We start from the raw sequence: 21,542 nt of genomic DNA on the forward strand, positions 1-21,542 counted from the left end.
GGATCCAGCAATGCCAAGACAAATAAAAAAAAACCTTCAGAAATTTTATCTACGGAAAGGTGCTTGAGCTTCATGCTTACATTAGATAATTATGAACAATTTTATTATTATAATAATTATCGTAGGCTTTTGAGTGCATGGTTTAACTGTAACCCTGAATTGAGGTTTAAAAAGCTGGCGTTTGAGTGAGCTAGCGCTACGCTGCGGTAATGAAAGGTCTCAGACTGTAACGGCCGAGGCCTTGAGAGGTCAGAAATAGAAGGCCAGAGGAGAACAGAATCCTGAGGGAATGTAAAAGATGGCTGAGATGTTCAGCCCGAGCCATGAACTGCACACTGATAAGCACATAGTGAACATAGAGACAGAGAAATGATTGACGCCTCAGAGTCAGCAGGCACACACACTCTCTCAAACATACACACACTCTCACACACAAAATAAATAAATATATTAATTTATAAAAAGGACACTGAAACAGACCAGTCTCTATGCTCACACCCTAGTTCACCCTCTAGTGTGTGTGTGTGTGTGTGTGTGTCATAAAGAAGACTTAATCAGTGTTTTACCCTATAACTAGCATAGATAGACATGCTGACTATGCTAATGTGTTAAGGGTCAGCTAAGGGTACCGATATTCAATTACTAACCTTAGTAACATTAAATAAAACAAGCTGAATGTATGAGGAAAGTTTCTGGTGCATTAAAGAAGTTTATTATTATTATTAATGAACTGACTATAACAAATTAAAACTACACCTTTAAATAAACCAGCCCCACACACACGCACACGGTTAAGGAGGTTGATTACTCGGCCTGTGCTCGGTGCCAGGACCCGAAACAACACGTGTAATTTTAGAAGGCTATCATCCTCTCCAGCCACTTCCTGTAGACTTCAGCCAACACAGCACTCAAGAGCCTTTCCGCTGTCTACAGCTTACAGAGTGCAGGAGTGTGTGTGTGTGTGTGTGTATATTGCATCACTCCTGAAGAGGTGTGTAGGAATATGAGGGGAGATTATAATGAAATGTTCCCTCATGAACTCAGATTGTGTGTGTGTGTGTGTGTGTATACAGTCTCATGTGTCTGAGTGTTCCTGTTTATGTGGTTGTGCGGTTTCTTCCGTGATGGGTCAAGCTGGCCTGTCGTCCCACACACTGAGGAATGCTTACACTCCAAGTGTTCAGTAAACATCTCTCCACGTGCCCTTTCACTCACTCATTCACTCTCACACACACTCTCTCTCTCTCTCAACCACACACACACACAGGCTGCCTGGACCCCTCTCTCTGCAACAAGTTAGACAGATTGCAATCTGGCTTTTCTGGGCACCTAAGTCAGACACACACACACACAGACACACAGACATGCACACAGACATGCACACACAGACACAGAGAGCTAAAATGAGCCTGCAATGTGACATAACACCCAAATTATAGCTTACAATAAGTCATCACTCACCAACACCCCATCTCTCTCACACACACACACAAGCTGTTGCATACACAGTGCTAAAAGAGGATCAGTGTCTGGATAACATCTTTGATTGTGCTGAAATTGCAGGTCAGTGTTACAGAACTGGCTCAGAAATGTTTTGCAGACATGCAACAAACGAGCACACCATACACACCCGTATACAAATTTCCCATTAGGGATTGAGAGAAAGAGAGAGAGAAAGAGAGAAAGAAAGAAAGAGAAAGAGAAAAAGAGAGAAAGAGAGAGAGAGAGAAAGAAAGAAAGAAAGAAAGAGAAAGAGAAAAAGAGAGAAAGAGAGAGAGAAAGAAAGAAAGAAAGAAAGACAGAGAGAGAGAGAGAGAGAGAGAGAGAGAGAGAGAGAGAGAGAGAAAGAAAGAAAGAAAGAAAGAAAGAAAGAAAGAAAGAAACTTTCTTTGTATGTATGTATGTATGTATGTATCTATCAAGGAGACACACCTGTATTAAGTGGACACCCAGACATATTAAGTGGATACATGCACACTTGTATTAAGCAGACACACACCCGTTTTACTGGGACACACAGACTTGTATTACTGGGACACACAGATGTATTAAGGACACACACCCCCTTATTACTGGGACACACAGATGTATTAAGGACACACACCCCCTTATTACTGGGACACACAGATGTATTAAGGACACACACCCCCTTATTACTGGGACACACAGATGTATTAAGGACACACACCCCCTTATTACTGGGACACACAGACGTATTAAGGACACCCACACCCTTATTACTGGGACACACAGACGTATTAAGGACACACACCCCCTTATTAATGGGACACACAGATGTATTAAGGACACCCACCCCCTTATTACTGGGACACACAGACGTATTAAGGACACACACCCCCTTATTACTGGGACACACAGACGTATTAAGGACACACACCCCCTTATTACTGGGACACACAGACGTATTAAGGACACCCACACCCTTATTACTGGGACACACAGATGTATTAAGGACACCCACACCCTTATTACTGGGACACACAGACGTATTAAGGACACCCACACCCTTATTACTGGGACACACAGACGTATTAAGGACACCCACACCCTTATTACTGGGACACACAGACGTATTAAGGACACCCACCCCCTTATTACTGGGACACACAGACGTATTAAGGACACACACCCCCTTATTACTGGGACACACAGACGTATTAAGGACACACACCCCCTTATTACTGGGACACACAGACGTATTAAGGACACACACCCCCTTATTACTGGGACACACAGACGTATTAAGGACACACACCCCCTTATTACTGGGACACACAGACGTATTAAGGACACCCACACCCTTATTACTGGGACACACAGACGTATTAAGGACACCCACACCCTTATTACTGGGACACACAGACGTATTAAGGACACCCACCCCCTTATTACTGGGACACACAGACGTATTAAGGACACCCACCCCCTTATTACTGGGACACACAGATGTATTAAGGACACCCACCCCCTTATTACTGGGACACACAGACGTATTAAGGACACCCACCCCCTTATTACTGGGACACACAGACGTATTAAGGACACACACCCCCTTATTACTGGGACACACAGACGTATTAAGGACACACACCCCCTTATTACTGGGACACACAGATGTATTAAGGACACCCACACCCTTATTACTGGGACACACAGATGTATTAAGGACACACACCCCCTTATTACTGGGACACACAGACGTATTAAGGACACACACCCCCTTATTACTGGGACACACAGACGTATTAAGGACACCCACACCCTTATTACTGGGACACACAGACGTATTAAGGACACACACCCCCTTATTACTGGGACACACAGACGTATTAAGGACACACACCCCCTTATTACTGGGGGACACAGACGTATTAAGGACACCCACCCCCTTATTACTGGGACACACAGACGTATTAAGGACACCCACCCCCTTATTACTGGGACACACAGACGTATTAAGGACACACACCCCCTTATTACTGGGACACACAGATGTATTAAGGACACACACCCCCTTATTACTGGGACACACAGACGTATTAAGGACACCCACACCCTTATTACTGGGACACACAGACGTATTAAGGACACCCACACCCTTATTACTGGGACACACAGACGTATTAAGGACACCCACACCCTTATTACTGGGACACACAGATGTATTAAGGACACCCACCCCCTTATTACTGGGACACACAGACATATTAAGGGGAGACATACCTGTATTAAAGGGAAACACACACGTATTCAGCGCACACACACCCATATTAAGCGGACAAAGACTCACATTAAGGGGACACAACACTGTATTACTGGGACACACACCCGTATTACTGGGGCACACAACTGTATTAAGTGGACACACGTGCATATTAAGTGGAAACACACCTATATTAAGGGGACACACACCCGTATTAAGCAGATAAAGACTCATTAAGCGGACACACACCCGTATTACTGGGGCACACACCCGTATTAAGTGGACACACACCCGTATTAAGGGGACACACACCCGTATTAAGTGGACACACGTCCATATTAAGCGGAAACACACCTATATTAAGGGGACACACACCCATATTAAGCAGACAAAGACTCATGTCAAGGGGACACACACCCATATTACTGGGGCACACACCCGTATTAAGCAGACACACACCCGTATAAAGCAGAAACACACCCTTATAAAGCAGACACACCCTTATTAAGTGGACAAGCACCCTTATTAAGGGGACACACATTACACCTGTAGACAAATTACACCTTTATGTTTACGATACTGTCTCAGCAGTTACAAACCTACACTACTGCCACAGCTGCTGTTAAAGAAAATTTATCAACACCTTCTGACCAACCGGAGAATCAGAGAATCTGACCACACCAGCATTATTCCTGAACTACATTTATTGTGATTTGTGAATGAAGATTTCGCACATTTCACTGAGCTCTGGAATGCTCTGCTTCCATTTTGACCCGGCTCACAGGACTGATAACTTAATTTCCTGTGCAGGCTGTAACCACACACACACACACACACACACACACACGCACACACTCGCATGAGAATGAGCTACATTATGCTAACCATTTGCTCGTGCTTGAGATTAGATCTCTTCCTGCAGAGTCTGATTGGACGTTAACCTGGTTAGAGAGTTCGATGCTTCCTGAATGGATGCTTCCTGTGGTAGCAGTCAACACTTTAGCAAAGCTTAACGTCTTTCAAACGCTCAGGAGGGAGAGTTTAGCGATATCGAAGCGGCTTTATCAACCCGAGCAGCCACTCGTCTCTGTTTAGACCCAGTGAGGAACATTAATAGCGTGATTATTTATGACACTCGGAGTGGAGCAGTGATCAGGAATGACTGACGCTGGAGCTTCAAACATCAAACAGCTGAAATAGTTATTTATAGCTTTAGGGGTTTAAGTGATTTATTCACCCCAAAGCAGTGAGTGTGTGTGTGTGTACACTTCAGACCTACCTTACTCATCCAAGACTTGCGTTTGCACATCGCTTTTCTCCTCTTCACCGCCTCCCACAGCCGTCTCTGTCCTGAGAGAAACAGTAAGAAAAGGAAAGAAAAGGAAAGGAAAGGAAAATGAAAGGAAAGTAAAAAAGAGAAAAGAAAAGAAGAGAAAAGAAAAAGAAAAAGAAAGGAAAAAAGGAAAGGAAAAAAGAAAGGAAATAGAAAAATACAGAAAAATGAAAAAGAATGAAATAAAGATAGAAAGTAAGAAGATAAAGAACAAAAAAGACAGAATTAATTAAAAAAATTCAGAAGAAAGAAAGAAATTTAATTTCATTGAACTTCTGTGTGAAGTCAGAATTATACTAAATATACAACATATACAGCTTCTTTCAGTGCATGACTGCTATACAGTGTGTGTGTGTGTGGGCTTGATTAAGGGGAAATGTTGCAGGCTGGATTAAGGGAAAAGCACATTACAGACATTTACACTCACTCAGACACACACACACACACACACACACACACACACACACACACTAAATGGAGTGAAGGCGGTGACTTCAGTCTACCGGATCCTTACATTTCCATTGTAAATCGATGGCAGAGAAACACTTTGTTTTATCTCGTTATCATAAAAAGCTGTCCTTTTATTATCTTAGAAATTTAAGGAAACGACTCAACAACTGTTCCTCAACACTAAAGTTAACTATAAAAAACGATACATTATATTTTTATCCGTTTAATCCATAAGAATAAAACTCTTCGGGATGTCCTGCTACAGGAAACCTACCGGGCCGGCCCATGCCGATCTTCTCGAGGTCTTCGTTCTTGACGTAGTCGAAGTGAGACAGGCGCGTGACGTTAAGGTCGTCGCGGATGCGCAGGAAATACTGCTGCAGCTGCACCTCCATCAGCAGCTCCAGAAGCCACTCAGTGCCTTCTTCACACTGCATACCGCTGCCAAGCTTCTGGAAGGAGAGACGCAGGAACATACGGATTTGTCCTCCTCAAAGCTGCGACTTATTTTAACCTTTGCGTTCATGTAACTACTATATAAGCGTTTGATTTTTGAGTCAGATGTCCTACGAGAAGCTATGGTCATGGAAATGAAAGCAAATAGAGATATAAAAAATCCCTGAGAAACCTCTCTGACACAAACTACTGTAGACTATACAAAATATTTAGAATATTCATCATGCTCTAGTTTGCGCTCTGAAGCATCTCTTAATCCTGAAAATATATTATTTACACATTACAGTAAACAGCCATAATTATAGAAGGACAAGTGGAAGGTACACACTAGTTCCACGTTCAACTGGTGTACTCTGAGGAATGTTTCAGTATCAACGAACTACAAGACCCGAACCTCACGATCGATCTCAAACGTTCAGGTTACTGTAACTGGTATCAACACGAGCACAGAGCTGTGCCAAAATAAACACCGTCAGCCGGCTCTAAAGGGCCTCAACGCACACACCTGAAGTTCAGAAAACACAGGCAGCTTTGGCCTCGGACCTGAGCGTGCATCCTGCCCGGAATCGATGAATGAATCAAAGTCAGACGAACACACACATCCTACCTTCTGTACTCGACTACATCTGCATCCATGTTTCTCGTTTGAACCCAATAAAAAATTTGAAAGTCTTCACCTACGCATTTCCGAGCTGATTTAAGGATTTTCCAAGACGTGTTGACGTACTGCTTCTGGGAAGAGTCGTGATAAATGTGAGGGTTTTATTACCGTTCTTTTCTTTGTACTCACTTTTTTTTATTTGGAAAATCGTGTCAGACATCAGCTGCTTTTAATTTCAGATGTCTCCCCACCCTCTCTTTCTTTTCCGCCCCATCACGCCGCCTCGCTGTCCGTCTCTTCCTTAACAAGGTTTGGAGAGGAATTTATGAGGAGAACACTTTGTGTCATTCATAAGATCACCTCCGAAGAGGAAGATCACTGACGTCGAAGCGACTTTGACATCACAAAAGTTTCCTTAACCACCGCTAAACGACCCACAGACATCCGAGGGTTTTATTAAATTAATTTTAAAAACCCTCAAACGTCTTGGAATATTTAGATTTTGCTCATAAGACCGTCGTGGGTCTGTCGTTGGAGACCTGGGAGGATTGTAATAGACCTGAAAACTTGAACTCGCCACATAGATTTGGCTCCGACATTGCAGCAGAGATGGAGGAAGAGGCCTCACATGTTAAACAGAAGCATTATTGTTTCAGCTAGGTTACACAACTCAATAATAGCCGAATTTGTAGAGTGCGGGGAAGGTCAGCGCTCCAGTAACGGGCAGCTGCTCAAAGAACAAAAGTGAGGGGGAGTCGATGTGTGCAGGTTTGCTGGGAGTCAGGCAATAGAATCGCGCCTTTGTGCAAGGCGAGCTTCCTGTATTGATACATGAAAGGCCGGAGGTCACAAGGATCATGGCCTCGTCCCTTCCAGTTCGCCCATTAAGATCTTCCATCAGTCAATCACACCATTGACGTGGGAAAGAGCTGAACCACGATGCAAGAAAAAAGAAGGAGAAGAAAAATCTGATATCTTCTCTTATAGCATATGGTCTATTTGATGGTCTATTTTTACTTGAAGAGGTCTCGGTTTCCTAGAGATCCATCCAGCATACATAAATAAAATAAAAAAGCATGATTTGGGTCAATAATCTATAAAAGACTGCCAGTTGCTGATCAGCCAAGACAAGCTGTCCAAGATTTTTGTTTGATTTAGCTAACAATTAATGATGACCACTCACAGATCATTCTTGGCGGGTAGAAAGTACAAGAAGTATTCTTATGACCAAAAACAATAGTTTGACCAAATTATTTCCCACTTGCCCCAGATATAGTTCATCCATGACGAACACCATTTGTATGTTTAGCTTTGCGCTGAAGCTCAATTTACTTTGCTTGTCTTTACTCACTAGCTTGCTGTGATAATGTGGTAATGTCTGACACAGTCATTAAAGCCATTCCTAATCATATGACTCAAAAATAATTGCTTACAGCTAAGGGTAGTTATAAAGAAGTCAGCAAAGGGAAACACAGTAAATGAGTCAGTTCGGTTCTTTCTACCACAAACACACTGTGACGAATGAAAAATGTCTGGCAAGTAAGAACGTATCTACATCAACAAGGGGCTCTGACAGATGAAATAAACACGATAGGGCATGCCGAAGGTGATTACTTTTCTAGAATATACTGTAGTGATTTATTTTTCTAATATCAAAGCTATTTGCAGACAATTACAGTTTTTATTAATTAAAGAATGACATGTTGTAATGTTGTGGAACGTTCATGAAACAAGTTATATCCTGTTATTACTGAGGTTATAACACCAGGCTTATCATTTTTTGTCTTTAAGCTAAGTCATGTCACAGAGAAGAAGTAGAGCCCTCCGCCCTAAAGAACTTAATATCGCATTTTAATCTCAAGCATCTGTGAAGCACTAACACTGGAGACTTCTAAAAACAATATTTAGTAAGCAGCACCATTCAGAAAACATTAATGTTCACACTCTTATGTGAAAAAGTCCCTGTGAACGTCATGATAGAAATAATCTTTAAGATAGATACGAGTGCATTCATATAAAACTCTGATTTGATTTTCAGAGCTGTGGAAAACAAGAATCAGAATTAATTCAAGTAACACTAGCGCTGTGGTATAATTATAATACACTTGCAGAGTCCAAATCTTGCCAGACTTATCTTCTTCCTCCATTGAACTTTCACACCTTAACTGGGAAGACGGCCAAGGTCCCTCCCTTCTATCCTTCACTGCTCCCCTTCTTCCTGCCCAGCAGGCAGACAGATGGCTAGTGAGAGTAAAGTTCAGAGATGGACACCATAATTCTCTTTTTAAAGCAACCAAGTACCTCTACACACAGTATGACTTGAGAAATAAAGAATGAAGAAAGGAATTTGTAAAAGAACACTTAGAAGGGAAAAAAAAGCTTGGATATTTCTAGAGGGCCTCCCTTATAAAGAGCGGTTAACGATGGAAAGAAAAATATTGACCGAAGTGAACTCTCGATGGGACTGTAAAGGGAAGAAGTGGGCAGTGGTTGCTGGGTGTCACTTGTCGCAGAACAGTGGGGAATGCATACTGGGAATGTACTAAGAGGAGAGAGGACTGAAAGAGAGAGAGGGAGAGGGAGGGAGGGAAAATAAACAGCATGAGGAGTTTAATGTCCTCACTAGGACATATTTTCAGACTGAAATCACCAGTGTCACTCCCTGGGGTCTTACTTAAGCCGTCGCTATGTGCAACATGTGCTGGTTAATATATAAAGTCTCACAGCTGCGTTGCCAAAACATCTGGCTCACACGTCAGAGGCTTGACAAATAATATCAAGCTGACGTCTAAAAATGAAAGAAGACAAAATTTGAAAAGTCACTGAACACCATCAGTCGATTGTGACGATAAACAATTCATCAGAATATATAGTATAACAGATGCAGAGCTCCACAAACCACTGAAACCAGGAGCAGCAGGACCGGCCATGCTGAACCACAGTCTAGTGACGCCGGATCAGTCATGTGTGAGTTCAAAGTTGTACTCTTTAGGCCGATGATTCCCTTGAACCCCCTGCATACTGACTCTGGAAACCTGTCAATCAGCTGATTAGGTAAATCAAGTGTGTCAAAGCAGGGAAGACGATAACACATGACTGGCAGATACTCAAGGATACTGCATGGCGTATGTTTTACAATCAGGGTTGAGAGCCTTGTTGTAGGCCTATAATAAGTCAGCACTGGCTAAGCTCCTTGGATAGAGTCCACAATTTTGGACCAAAATGGCTACACCCTGCACATACACACACCCAAGAGCACTGCTTTTTGTGGTGACTGGTAGATATAAGAAGGTTAGGTGGTGGACATGGACACAGGCGCTATTACTAATTGCCTTGTTTAGTAAAACTTTATTGTAAGCGAACAGCAGCTGTTGAAGGAACCACAGGCTGGAGAAGATCTTCACAATGTATTTGTTTTTACCCCTGGCTAAAAGACCCAAATCAGATCAGAAAGGGTTTTTAATTAGTTAATTAGTTATTCCAGACTAAGAGCCTCTGGTAAAGGAAATGAAGATACCTGGAGCGGAACATGAGGACAAATTGAAAAAGTACAGACGCTGGTCATGTCATCCATGTACACATCTACTGCACATATAACAAATATCATGCAGACATGGCCAAAAGTAAAAACAGAAATTCACAGACACTCAGCAAAACACAAAATATACTTACTTTGTACACATGGAAATGTGCAAGAAACGGGAAGGTTTTTTTGAGCTTGGCAAAGCGCCGCATCCTAAAAGGAAATCAATCGAACTAGAGAGCATGAAGATCCGTAGAAGCTGTGCTGAGGTTTAATATGTTAGAGAAGCTGAGCCGAGTCTGAATACGCTAGCCTCTCTTGTCGTACATGAAGGTCTAAGAGTGGAGCTGAGGCGAAATAAGGTCTCCAGAACTCGTCAGCCAGGCACAGGGAGGTCTCCTCAGCTCCTGCACCCCACACGCTCCATTCCATCGTGGGCTGATCCAGTAAGTTCCAATAACCTCCTACCTCCAATTAGTGCTAATACGCAAGCAATTACGTGAGCAAGGGGGGAAAAAAACTGCACCGTCAAATAGGAAAGGCTGTTTCCACCCTAAACCAGAGCTGGAAGTATTCCACTGAAGTCTAAGCTTAGGCTCAGAGAAGAAAGAACAGAAGTAAAGGCAGGATTTAAATCATGCTGGACAAGAGTTTCACTTCAGCACTGTCCATCAGCTTTGTCCGGCATCCAGCTATTAATAGGTCCCTGGTTTTTTTCACCTCATTGCCCTCGAGTGAAGGAGTGGGAGTGAAGAAGAGACATCTGTGTGTCTGAGGAATGCTGGACATGGCACATCAGACGTTTTAGATCCATCTCACGGCATCAGTAGGAGTATGTGGATGTTGGTGGCAGAGGGGGACGTGTTGTTCTCTCTGTGTGAAGCAGGAGGTGGTTTCGAGGACTCGCTCTCTCTCCCTCCCTGTATATCTGTAAATCGTAGACAGACGGCTGGGGAAGTGCCCACTCTCCCTCCCTCTTTTCCCTCTGTCCCTCCCTCAGCCCGTGCCCAGGACAGAGACGCTATGGTATTTGGATGGAAGAACATTTGATCGTGAGCCAAGAGGTCAGATTTAACTGCAGGATGGAGAGCTCATTTCCTGTAGGCTTCCCCCCCTTCATGTTTGGCTCTTAACAAGCTTCCCTCTCGAATCGACTACCACCATTTACCCTCCTCTCCCTGACCCAGCCTTTCCCTTTCTCCCTCATTCTCTCTCACTTCCTTCCTACTCCCATGTGACTTAACTCTTTTTTTCTTTATTTGGTTTCTGCTTTCCTCCTCATTCCTTCCAAAAATGTCCTCGACTACGTATAAACAAACCTGCCCCAGCGTTTTCTTTGGACATTTCATCTCCGTCATCACACGAAGGAAGGAGGGGCTGCTTGCGTCCTGCTTTAGCTGCGTCCTATTTCAGTCCCTCCCCCTTTTCTGCTGATCTGTCCAGACAAGACTAAACCAGATGTGTGGCACATTAAGTGATAAACAAAATGTACAAGTTATGGAGGCTTACCCCCCCAGTCATAGGGAGTGCAGAGGCAACGTGAGGGACAACAGCAGTAAAGTGGGACCATTTGCGTCATACACGGTCTGCCTCCAATTACCATCCTGACACGGAAAAATTTCCAGTGCCACTGTATACTGCACAGATTACAAGAAGAATGTTCTGCGATACACAGCGAGATAGAAAAAGCAAATTCTAACTGGGAAGCAACACCATGGAAAGACCCCTTTACAGGCCCTTAATGATACAAGATATATCACTAATACTGTAAACAGGAAACAGCAGCAGCAGGATTTAACAGGTTCAAGAAGCTGAATATCATAATCACTATGTCTCAAAGGATCGTTCCTGGTGCATTTCATGATCCAACTTAAACATTTCTTCAACCTTATTTACTCTTTATTCAGCCGAGACATTCCCTAAGCTAAATATAATCCCCACATCTATACGAGCATTACCTTATTTATAGGGATATTACCTCACCACCTTTTTTTTTATCCATTGTGAATTGTTTCAATGCATGTTGAATATAGAGTATATTAAATATATTTTGAGATGTGGTCAAGATTTTGACGTAGGAAATATTTATTTATATACACACAATATACTATGCTTTTGTATACTGCAACACAATACAAAATGGTTCATTATTGTTCAAACAAGTCAATTTTAATAATATCAAAAGGGAGGGCATTCCACCTTCACTGGGACTGGCAGGAAGAAAGGCTACACCTCTTTCACCAGGTCCGACCGATACAGGCCACACCTCCTCTATTAACAGGTAAAAAGGCAACACCATCTTTACCAGAACTGATACGTCCCGAGGCCACACAATTTTCTCCAGGACTGACAGGTAAAGCAGCTCCACCTCCTTCACCAGGACTAACAGACAAAGAGGCCTTCTCTATTAACATTAACAGGTACCTTCCTTTACCAGAACTGACAGATAGTGAGGCCACACCTCTTTCTCCAGGACTGACTGGTAAAGAAGCTCCACCTCCTTCACCAGCACTGACAGCTAGAGATGCCACACCTACTTCTTAGGAGTAACAGACACAGAGGCCACATCTGCTCTATTAAGATTAACAGGTACAGAGGCCATACCTCCTTCACCAGAATGGACAGATACTGAGGCCACACCAGGATGATAAAGAAGCTCCACCTCCTTCACCAGAATGGACAGATACTGAGGCCACACCAGGATGGTAAAGAAGCTCCACCTCCTTCACCAGTTTTGACTGCTAGAGATGCCACACCTACTTCACCAGGACTAGCAGGTACAGAAGCAATGCCTTCTTCAGTTGTTCAAACAGATATAGAGGCCACATGTCCAGCACCAGAACTGATTAGTACTGCCGGAACAAAGGCCACACCTACATTCTGTGGGGTCTGACAAGCACCAAGGGCATGTCTTTTTCACTGTTCTAAGGTGTCACTTCTTTCTCTGACACTGTCATCAGCGAGCCTTCTCCAGAGAGACACAGATCCATTGAACCTGAATGGTGCAGATGCCAAACCTTAATTAGTGTCTTAATAAATAGAGTACTGTGTCATTTAAATGGAGAAATGACCGTACCAATTGAGTCCATTCTAAACCTCCACAATGAACAGACCAATGTGGAGAAACTGGTCAACTAAGCTCAATATAACGCAAATAACCTCAGCATGACCCTCTAGAGAACAAACTAATCCAATGTTATTTCACAGTGTTCAATATCAACAAACATCCCTACATGTCTGTGTATGGACAGGAAGCAGGCGCCCCTGTGATTTGACACTTAGTCGAGACTGGCGTGGTGCAGTGAGGAGGTGCTAACTTCTCACCATACCTCCGTATGTAGCACCTCCATCTTCTGCTTAGCATCCTGTCCTCTGGCTCACACGGCTACTCCTCTGAAAGCATTGGTTTGTCCAAATCATATCTATCACTCAAATCCAATAGCCAAATAAATCATGGTGTGCCCTTCACAAGTGTGGATCCCACAATTGATGCAATATCACAGGCGGCCAAAGGAGGGCAGCAAATACACAGTCACGGCGTGTCATTTCTGGCATTTATGAAGAATTCATTAGATATTCTCCAGATATTTTTGAAAACTAGCTTCAGCAAGCATCCTGATTAGCTGATCCCTTGTAGATCATCTGAAGCTGAAAACAACATTCAAATAGGCAACAAATTAAAGGAAATACCAAGGGCTCTATTGCAGCGTAGGAGGCAGTTATTTTTCCGGACACACTTGAGTCCACTCGAGTTTCTTGAGCCCATTTGTCAACATATGAGACAAAACACCTATGACTGATTACCCTTACTCTACGTTGAATCACTTCCATCCTGGTGGGTGTGGTATCTCCAGGGAAGACTCCGACTCCATTCGCAGAGCAGCAGGGCTCATGAAATGGCGTGATGAAGATGTAAATCATATGCTACGGCCTTGACATTTACCAGATTGTAACCTGAACACATACGGTAGACTCTGGAGCATCATTTTAGCTGTAGTTTTTAAATCTACAGAAAGGCACAATATTCTGTTCTGGCAGCTTATTGTGTCCTGACACCTTACCAAGACATTTTATGGTGGTCTTTCTGTTTGTGGTTTGTCTGAATTACATGACAAGGTCACAGGAGTAGCACCACAGCCAAGTTATTTCAGATCTCCTTTTAAAAGGTGGTATATCTCTGAATATACAAAAGCAAGTGATTATGGAGGAATAGGTGCGTGTACGGATTTAGCTTACAATCACAGCCTGTAATTACAAGACCTCTTAATTTTCTTTACATCAATGTGGCTGTGATTGTAGTATAAATACCCTGTAATCAAGGTCTGTTCACACAACTTTATCCCTTTCATTCAATCAGACAAACCCTGTAGATGTGCATGTTTGTGCGAGTGTTTGATTTAGAAGGATTTAAGCCTTGAGCTTTTAAAGATGATGAGCACCCACCTTTTTCGTCTGCTTTTATAAACATACTCTACAACTGAGTTGACGATGGTGGACAGGACGGAGAGGCCAGGAAGGACAACGCCAGAGTCAATACAAAGGCGAGCGATAATGCAACGGAAAGTGTGAGAGCCTCGTGGACGGAGAGAAAGAGACAGAGAGCGAGAAATGGCCGATGAGAGGAGGATGAGGTCAGGTTATGTCCTGCAACATCATCAGATTCCCGTATGTGATAAATACTGCTTACTGTGAGAAAACAGAGAGCGCTGCACTCCCAGCCTTTATGCCAGGAATATGCAACACACACATAAATATCAAAGCGCTGATGGATACGAATAGCAGCAGAAAACCTGCCAGGGTTGAACTACAATTCTCCATTATGATTGGTCAGGTGGTGAATTGTGGATTAATTGAAATGATCAATCACCAAGAACAGGTTAGCCCTCCAAATTGTACATAAGAATATAAAAACGAAGCAGCAAGGCTGCCAAAAGACCTCCAGCAACACAGAAGGAGCTACAGAAAGATCTGACACGTTACAACAATCTCTCATTCTTCACGTCTGGGTTACGGGGTAGGGCGGCTAGACGGGAGCCCTGTCTCACAAGAAACATCCAAGCCCAACTAACTGACCACAAAATGTGTGGCAAAATGTGTTATGGTCTGATGAGACCAGTTCCAAAAGATATAATAATTCCATAACTCTCAAAGGGACATGACCAAAGAAACAGTATAGCCACGGTGCAGCATGGTGGTGGTAGCATCATGTTTTAAGGCTTTTCTTCAATCAAAAATGACCCAAAGGAATGGCTTATATGGTTAAGATCGACGTTTCTGCCTGACCAAACCAGACCATCTGAACATCTGTGGAGTGACCCGAAGCTGGACAGGAAATATTCTTACAGTGTAATGGCTTTAAGAAAGAAGAGGGAGGAGATATTGTCAAAGTGATACCCTCTTACCCAAAAAAGACTGAGTGTTGTATATATAATATCCGAAGCTTTTATGACTTCAACAAAGCACTAGTTTAAATGTGTGTAAGTAGGTTACTGTAGGCGGTTTTCCCCCCTCTATTTTTCCCTTAATTGTTTTTCACTTCATTTTTATAGGCTGTAATTTCACATCGGGATGGAAAACCTTCAGACATGATTTATCACAGATTCACATAAACCTGTCTTTTTATAACAGGGGTGTATAGACTTTTTATATCCATTGTAGCTACTGACACATACACCGATCTGCCATAACATTATGATCAGTGAGAGGTGAAGTGAATAAGTCTGATGATCTCCTCATCATGGCACCTGTTAGTGGGTGGGATATATTAGGCAGCAAGTCAACATTTTGTCCTCAAAGTTGATCTGTTAGAAGCAGGAAAAATGGACAAGAGTAAGGATTTGAGCGAGTTTGACGAAGGGACAAATTTTGATGGCTAGACCACTGGATCAGAGCATCTCCAAAACTGCAGCTCTTGTGGGGTGTTCCCGGTCTGCAGTGGTCAGTATCTATCAAAAGTGGTCCAAGGAAGGAACAGTGGTGAACCGGTGACAGGGTCATGGGTGGCCGAGGCTCATTGATGCACGTGGGAAGAGAAGGCTGGCCCGTGTGATCCGATCCAACAGACGAGCTACTGTTGCTCAAATTGCTGAAGAAGTTAATGCTGGTTCTGATAGACTCGCTCAAATCCTTAGGCTAGCCTATTTTTCCTGCTTCTAACATCAACTTTGAGGACAAAATGTTCACTTGCTGCCTAATATATCCCACCAACTAACAGGTGCCATGATGAGGAGATCATCAGTCTTATTCACTTCACCTCTCAGTGGTCATAATGTTATGCCTGATCAGTGTATATACATTTATTTATAATAAATTTGGAAACATTCAATAGTTTCTCACTTGCTAAGATTAATTTATTTCTATAATGCCCTCTTAATCTGCTCAATCAATCATGACTAAGTGGTTATGTAAATCAGAGTGAATGAAATTCCTCCTGTGGGTAAACCCTCGGCAACGTGTCCCTGACCTGATTACTGCAACGGGCTTCTGGTGTTTATGTGCAATTAATTTACTGTATCTGTTGTTAAGGAGCTTAGTGATAGAATTACTGAATGAAATGAAATGAAATGAAATGAAATGAAAGGGAAGGACAGTGCCTAAGTTCTTCTTTATTTACTTGCATTATAATATTTTATGTCATGTCTGAGAAGACATCCTTAAGTTGAATTTGACAAGTGAGTGAGCTCATGATTTATGAAACGGAAGAAAAGTGATATTAATTGGGGAAAAAAGCGCAAGCCGAAAATCGTAGACATGTTTGTTTTCTCTCAGGCGAGCAGACGGACATGGTGTGTGTGTGTGAATCTGTAGACAGCCCTGTTAGCACGTTTCTGAGCCTCTAGGGCGAGACAAAAAGATATCAATCGGTCTCATTTACACAGCCGTGCACATGCAGAACGTGGAGCAAACAGTACCAGCGCGTGCACACACACACCCACACACAGCCAGACTGAGTGGAGATCAGATTCATGAGCGATGCTCAGACAAAAGAGCCGAATACGGCGTCATTCAGCCTCACCTCCTCAATGCCCTCACACTGCATTCAACAGACTCTGTGTGTGTGTGTGTATGGGGGGGGGGGGGTCGGTGTTGCGGGGGTATGTTCAGCCCTTTGTGAGGACCAAATGTCCACATAATGATTGAAATTCATGACATTTTGACCTTATATGCACATTAACAAATATATATCTCTCTTTGATATCTAATATCAGGGTTGAGGCTGGACCTAGCATTCCAACCTAGCATTATTTAACTAGAGTAAAACAGTATAGGAAGTAGAGGTGCGTGTGTGAGGAGGAAATTTAATGAACTCGCGATCACTGGGAAGTGATCCCCCCTCCCCTAAACCCACCAACACACACACATAATACAAAGTGTGTGTTATATGGGTGGACAATATATATGTTATTATTATTATTATTATTATTATCACAGTATTAGTGGTAGCGACACTGATCTCACAAATAAACGAACACTTTGGAGCAGCTCATAAATCTTTTCATGAGAAAGAATTAACAATTGGTTGATCTAAGACCTCAAAATCTAAACTGTACATTATTGATAAGTTGATTTTAACATTGCGGGTAAGGAGTCTCCAGTGTCAGAGCTGTAGCTGTTGATACAGTTTGGAGACAATTATGTCCAGCGCTCGAAACAGTCAATGAGTTTTATTACTACATTACAGGAAAGTCTTGCACCATGCTACAGGAAACAGTTTATAGCTACCATAAAATAAGTAATAACATAACTATCTGCTTTCCATAATATTAAATGTAACTATAAACAGATAAAGCGTACGGTGTGTGATTGCTGGTAAAAAGCTGTGGCGTAAGAGGAAGATAAACTTTGTTATAGGAAGGTGGTGATTGATCGATTGATTATTGTCCTGTAAAAGCAATCTCTCTGAAAATGTTTCATCACTTAAATATCAGTGATCATGATCACATGAAGCACTAACACCTAGACGTTACTACAGTGAACGGTAATCAATAAAATATTGACGTGTCAAGCTTTTAAAACTAGAAAAATGTAAAGAAAGTCGATACAGCATGTTTCGGATCGTTCCGAAGCAGAGTGCAGGATGTGGGAGCTGAAATACCTCGTCGTCATCGCATTCGCTGCCCAGCCGCTGGTACTCTGCAGTCTCCCCCATGGTCGGGACGATGAGGTCGGACAGGATTCTCGCAGCTTTCCGTTCACGCAGACATGCCTGGTGTCAGGATTTACTGAATCTGCTCATGTTCACCGCTCAGAGAGAATGCCTGATTTATCCTCTGGGGTGTGTGTGTGTGTGTGTCTGTGTGTGTGTGCGTGTGCTGACGCATGCCTTGGTGCTCCCTTACTGCACCTAAAGCCTGCAGCTGTGCTTTCTTTCCAAGCGGTTCTGCATCCGCATGTAAAATGCAGCCGGCTGGTTTTTGTCTCCTGCTGTGTATGAGGGTGGAATTTTCTTTAAAAACAAATTAATAAAAAAAAAACCATGCACGAGTGATCGCTCGGCCGAAGCCTAATCCTAATCCCTTGTTATGGTTATGTTTACTCTTCTCCCATCCTCCCTTCTGTTCTTCCTTTTTTATTCTCTCATTTCAGTCAGAGCTGTGCTCGTGGTGAGTGGTTCCCCCCAACGACACGGCAGCGGCGCTCGCCAGTGAGCAAAGGGCATCGACCAATCAGATCGAGAGTGGGGAAAAGGAGGGGGAGAGACGCTATCCTTAATGAGGAGGAATTAATACAGTGAGAAGGAGAGAGAGAGAGAGAGAGAGAGAGAGAGAGAGATGTAGATGGGCCATCTGGGAGATCAGCTGGACAGCTGCTGGATAGAGGGATGAAATGAGGGAGGGAGAGGTGTTTTCCTTCACTGTCTCCCTCCTGCTGATTTCTGATCTCTCTCTCGCTCTCTCTCTATCTATCTCTGAGCTGGTTTCAATAATAAGAGATCAATCCTCAGCTGAAGTCTCGTCTTTACAGCCTTTCCGAGATGACATGATGCAATATTTCAATATCATTTCAGTATTAGCTCCAATGCATTTGATCATAATATTCATACATTAAAATCCCCCATAATTCAAAAGGATAAGATTTTTGATGACATGAGACACAGTGCAGTGTATTTCATTATAATTCAAGCTCTTACATTTATTCATCCAAGTGTTTTTCCTCTTGAGACTGGCAGGAACAGAGGCCACAACCCCTTCTCTATCAATAAAGAACATTGACCACGCCTCTTTCACTGAGACTGACAGGCACAGAGGCCACACCCCTTTCTCTACAAGGAAAGAGCACAGAGGCCACTCCTCCTTCTCTAAGAATGAAGAACAAATACCACACCTCGTCCACTGAGACTAAAAGGCACAGAGGCCACACCCCCTTCTCTATCAATAAAGAACAGTGACCACGCCTCTTTCACTGAGACCGACAGGCACAGAGGTCACACCCCCTTCTCTACGAATGAAGAGCAAAGACCACGCCTCCTCCATGGAGACTGACAGACGCAAGAGCAACACCTCCTTCTCTACAAGTGATGAACACAGAGACCACACCTTCTTCTCTAAGAATGAAGAACCAAGACCACACCTCCTCCACTGCTACTGACAGGCACAGAGGCCACTCCCCCTTCTTTATGAATAAAGAACAAAGACCACGCCTCCTCCACTGAGACTGACAGGCAGAGGCCACACCCCCTTCTCTGCAAATGAAGAACAAAGACTACGCCTCCTCTACTGAGACGAACAGATGCAATAGCCACACCTCCTTCTTCAGGAATGAAGCATAAAATACAGAGTCCACACATCTTTCACTGGAACTGACAGGCACAGAGGCCACACCTCCTTCAGCGAGGCTGATAGGCCACACCTCCTTACTAAAGAATTTTTCTTCACTTGCATCCATATTGACATTCTACACGTTTATTCGACCCGTTTGACATTCTTCCCTGATGGATTTACTACCTGAGCAGCCCCTCATACCTCCGGCAGGATTGTGGCTCCTTTTTACTCACCCAGGTGTGAACACAAAGCCGACGAAGAGCCAGGAGCTTCCTCGCTCCGAATCTGTCTAAATAGCATGTGCTCATCCTTCATGTCCCTCTCTCTCTCTCACTCTCTCTCTGTTTCAGACTTTCATTTGTAAATCAAACGCTCTTGTCTTTTCACAACACATCTGCATAGAAAAAAACCTTCATCCTTCAGCCTGAAGCCTGAGTGGCGTCTCTAAGAGCTCGCCTCCACCTGGCTGCTCGTCTTTGTTCCCACCGTTTGATAACGATCCAGCTTTGGGATTACAAATCCTCCTAAAACCATTCTGGACCGCAAGCAATTTGTGCGGATACCACGGTGTCTGGATAAACGATTAGTCCAGACGCCCAGGCCGGGCAGATTACACATCCAGGTTATCAGTTTTTCAATAGCAACTGCCCAGAGGACAAGGAGGTTTGATATAACAGCCACCATAATATAGATATATATTTTTTAAACATCAACCAAAGAACCAAATCTACTTCCTGTTCACTTTTCCAATGCGTCCTTAGCAGACAGGAGCAGAACCCTGACGTGGATTTCTCCTGCTGGACCTCGTCCGCATCAAGCTTTGACATTTTGTGCTACTTTTCTGCTCAACATGGATGTAAAGAGTGGCTATTTGAGCAACCTTCCGGTCAGCTTGAACCATTCCGGTCATCTCTCTCCAATCTGGAACTTCTTTCCTCAACATTATTGCCGAACTTCCCAAGAAAATACCAGGAGATCAGCTTTTTGAAATACAACTCAACCCGATAATCATACCAACATTCTTTGTCTAAATACTCTCTCTTCTGTCCATCAAACCACCTCTCCCTCCCTCCCTCCCTCCCACTCTCTCTTCATCCCCAAGCAGATGGTTGAAGCATCAGCAGCGATGTCATTAAATCTCTGACACCCCCTCGCCACCACCTACTGTTAGGAGACGGTCTCCTGGTACCGGGTTACACAAACACACATATACAGTCTGTTAATCCAACCCCCAAAATTCTATTATCCATCATTGAATTTCCAGTCACCCAATTTCCTGTGTGAGTTTTTAACTACAAAAAGTCATAATCTCAGAAGTTTGAGCATTAACATTAAGATGGCTCAAGGCTGTGAAAAATCTTTCAACAATCCGTCGGGGGGTGTGTTCACGTTTCAGCGGTCATCTTCATGCCAAATTTATTCTGTTAAAAATCGAAACGCTTGAGCAGTCTGTGTGAACACTACGGAATCGGTACGGCCGCTCGCCATGACAGAGTTATATCACGCTGTATAATACAGTATCCTCTACACACACACACACACGAGCAGAGTGCAGGTATGGGAAACGCATCAACAGCCTGTAGCCTGATCCGCATAGAGAGCTATGTACACTTCATGTCTAACATGAAATACTTTTTCCAGCCGCAATATACAGCCTCGTAAACGGATTCCAATCTGCAGGTCGGAAGCCGGTA

At 43.3% G+C, this 21,542-nt stretch overlaps 1 protein-coding gene across 5 annotated transcripts in view; it reads right to left on the bottom strand.

Moving 5' to 3' along the window:
* Positions 1–21,542, bottom strand: part of tnk2b (tyrosine kinase, non-receptor, 2b) — a 48,001-nt gene that overhangs the window by 11,666 nt on the left and 14,793 nt on the right. For 2 of the 5 annotated variants that reach the window (XM_058418140.1, XM_058418139.1), the window contains exons 3-4: positions 5,782–5,959; positions 5,004–5,074 (exon numbers count right to left, since the gene is read on the bottom strand). In XM_058418140.1, the coding sequence (XP_058274123.1) occupies positions 5,004–5,074; positions 5,782–5,944 (234 nt within the window). In that variant the 5' untranslated portion in view covers positions 5,945–5,959. Of the gene's footprint in view, positions 1–5,003; positions 5,075–5,781; positions 5,960–10,236; positions 11,236–18,182; positions 18,640–21,542 lie in introns of those variants that run through there. The other 3 variants (XM_058418138.1, XM_058418137.1, XM_058418141.1) reach the window with 3 other exon arrangements.

The sequence above is a fragment of the Hemibagrus wyckioides genome, linkage group LG20, assembly GCF_019097595.1.
Source record: "Hemibagrus wyckioides isolate EC202008001 linkage group LG20, SWU_Hwy_1.0, whole genome shotgun sequence".
Lineage (NCBI taxonomy): Eukaryota > Metazoa > Chordata > Actinopteri > Siluriformes > Bagridae > Hemibagrus > Hemibagrus wyckioides.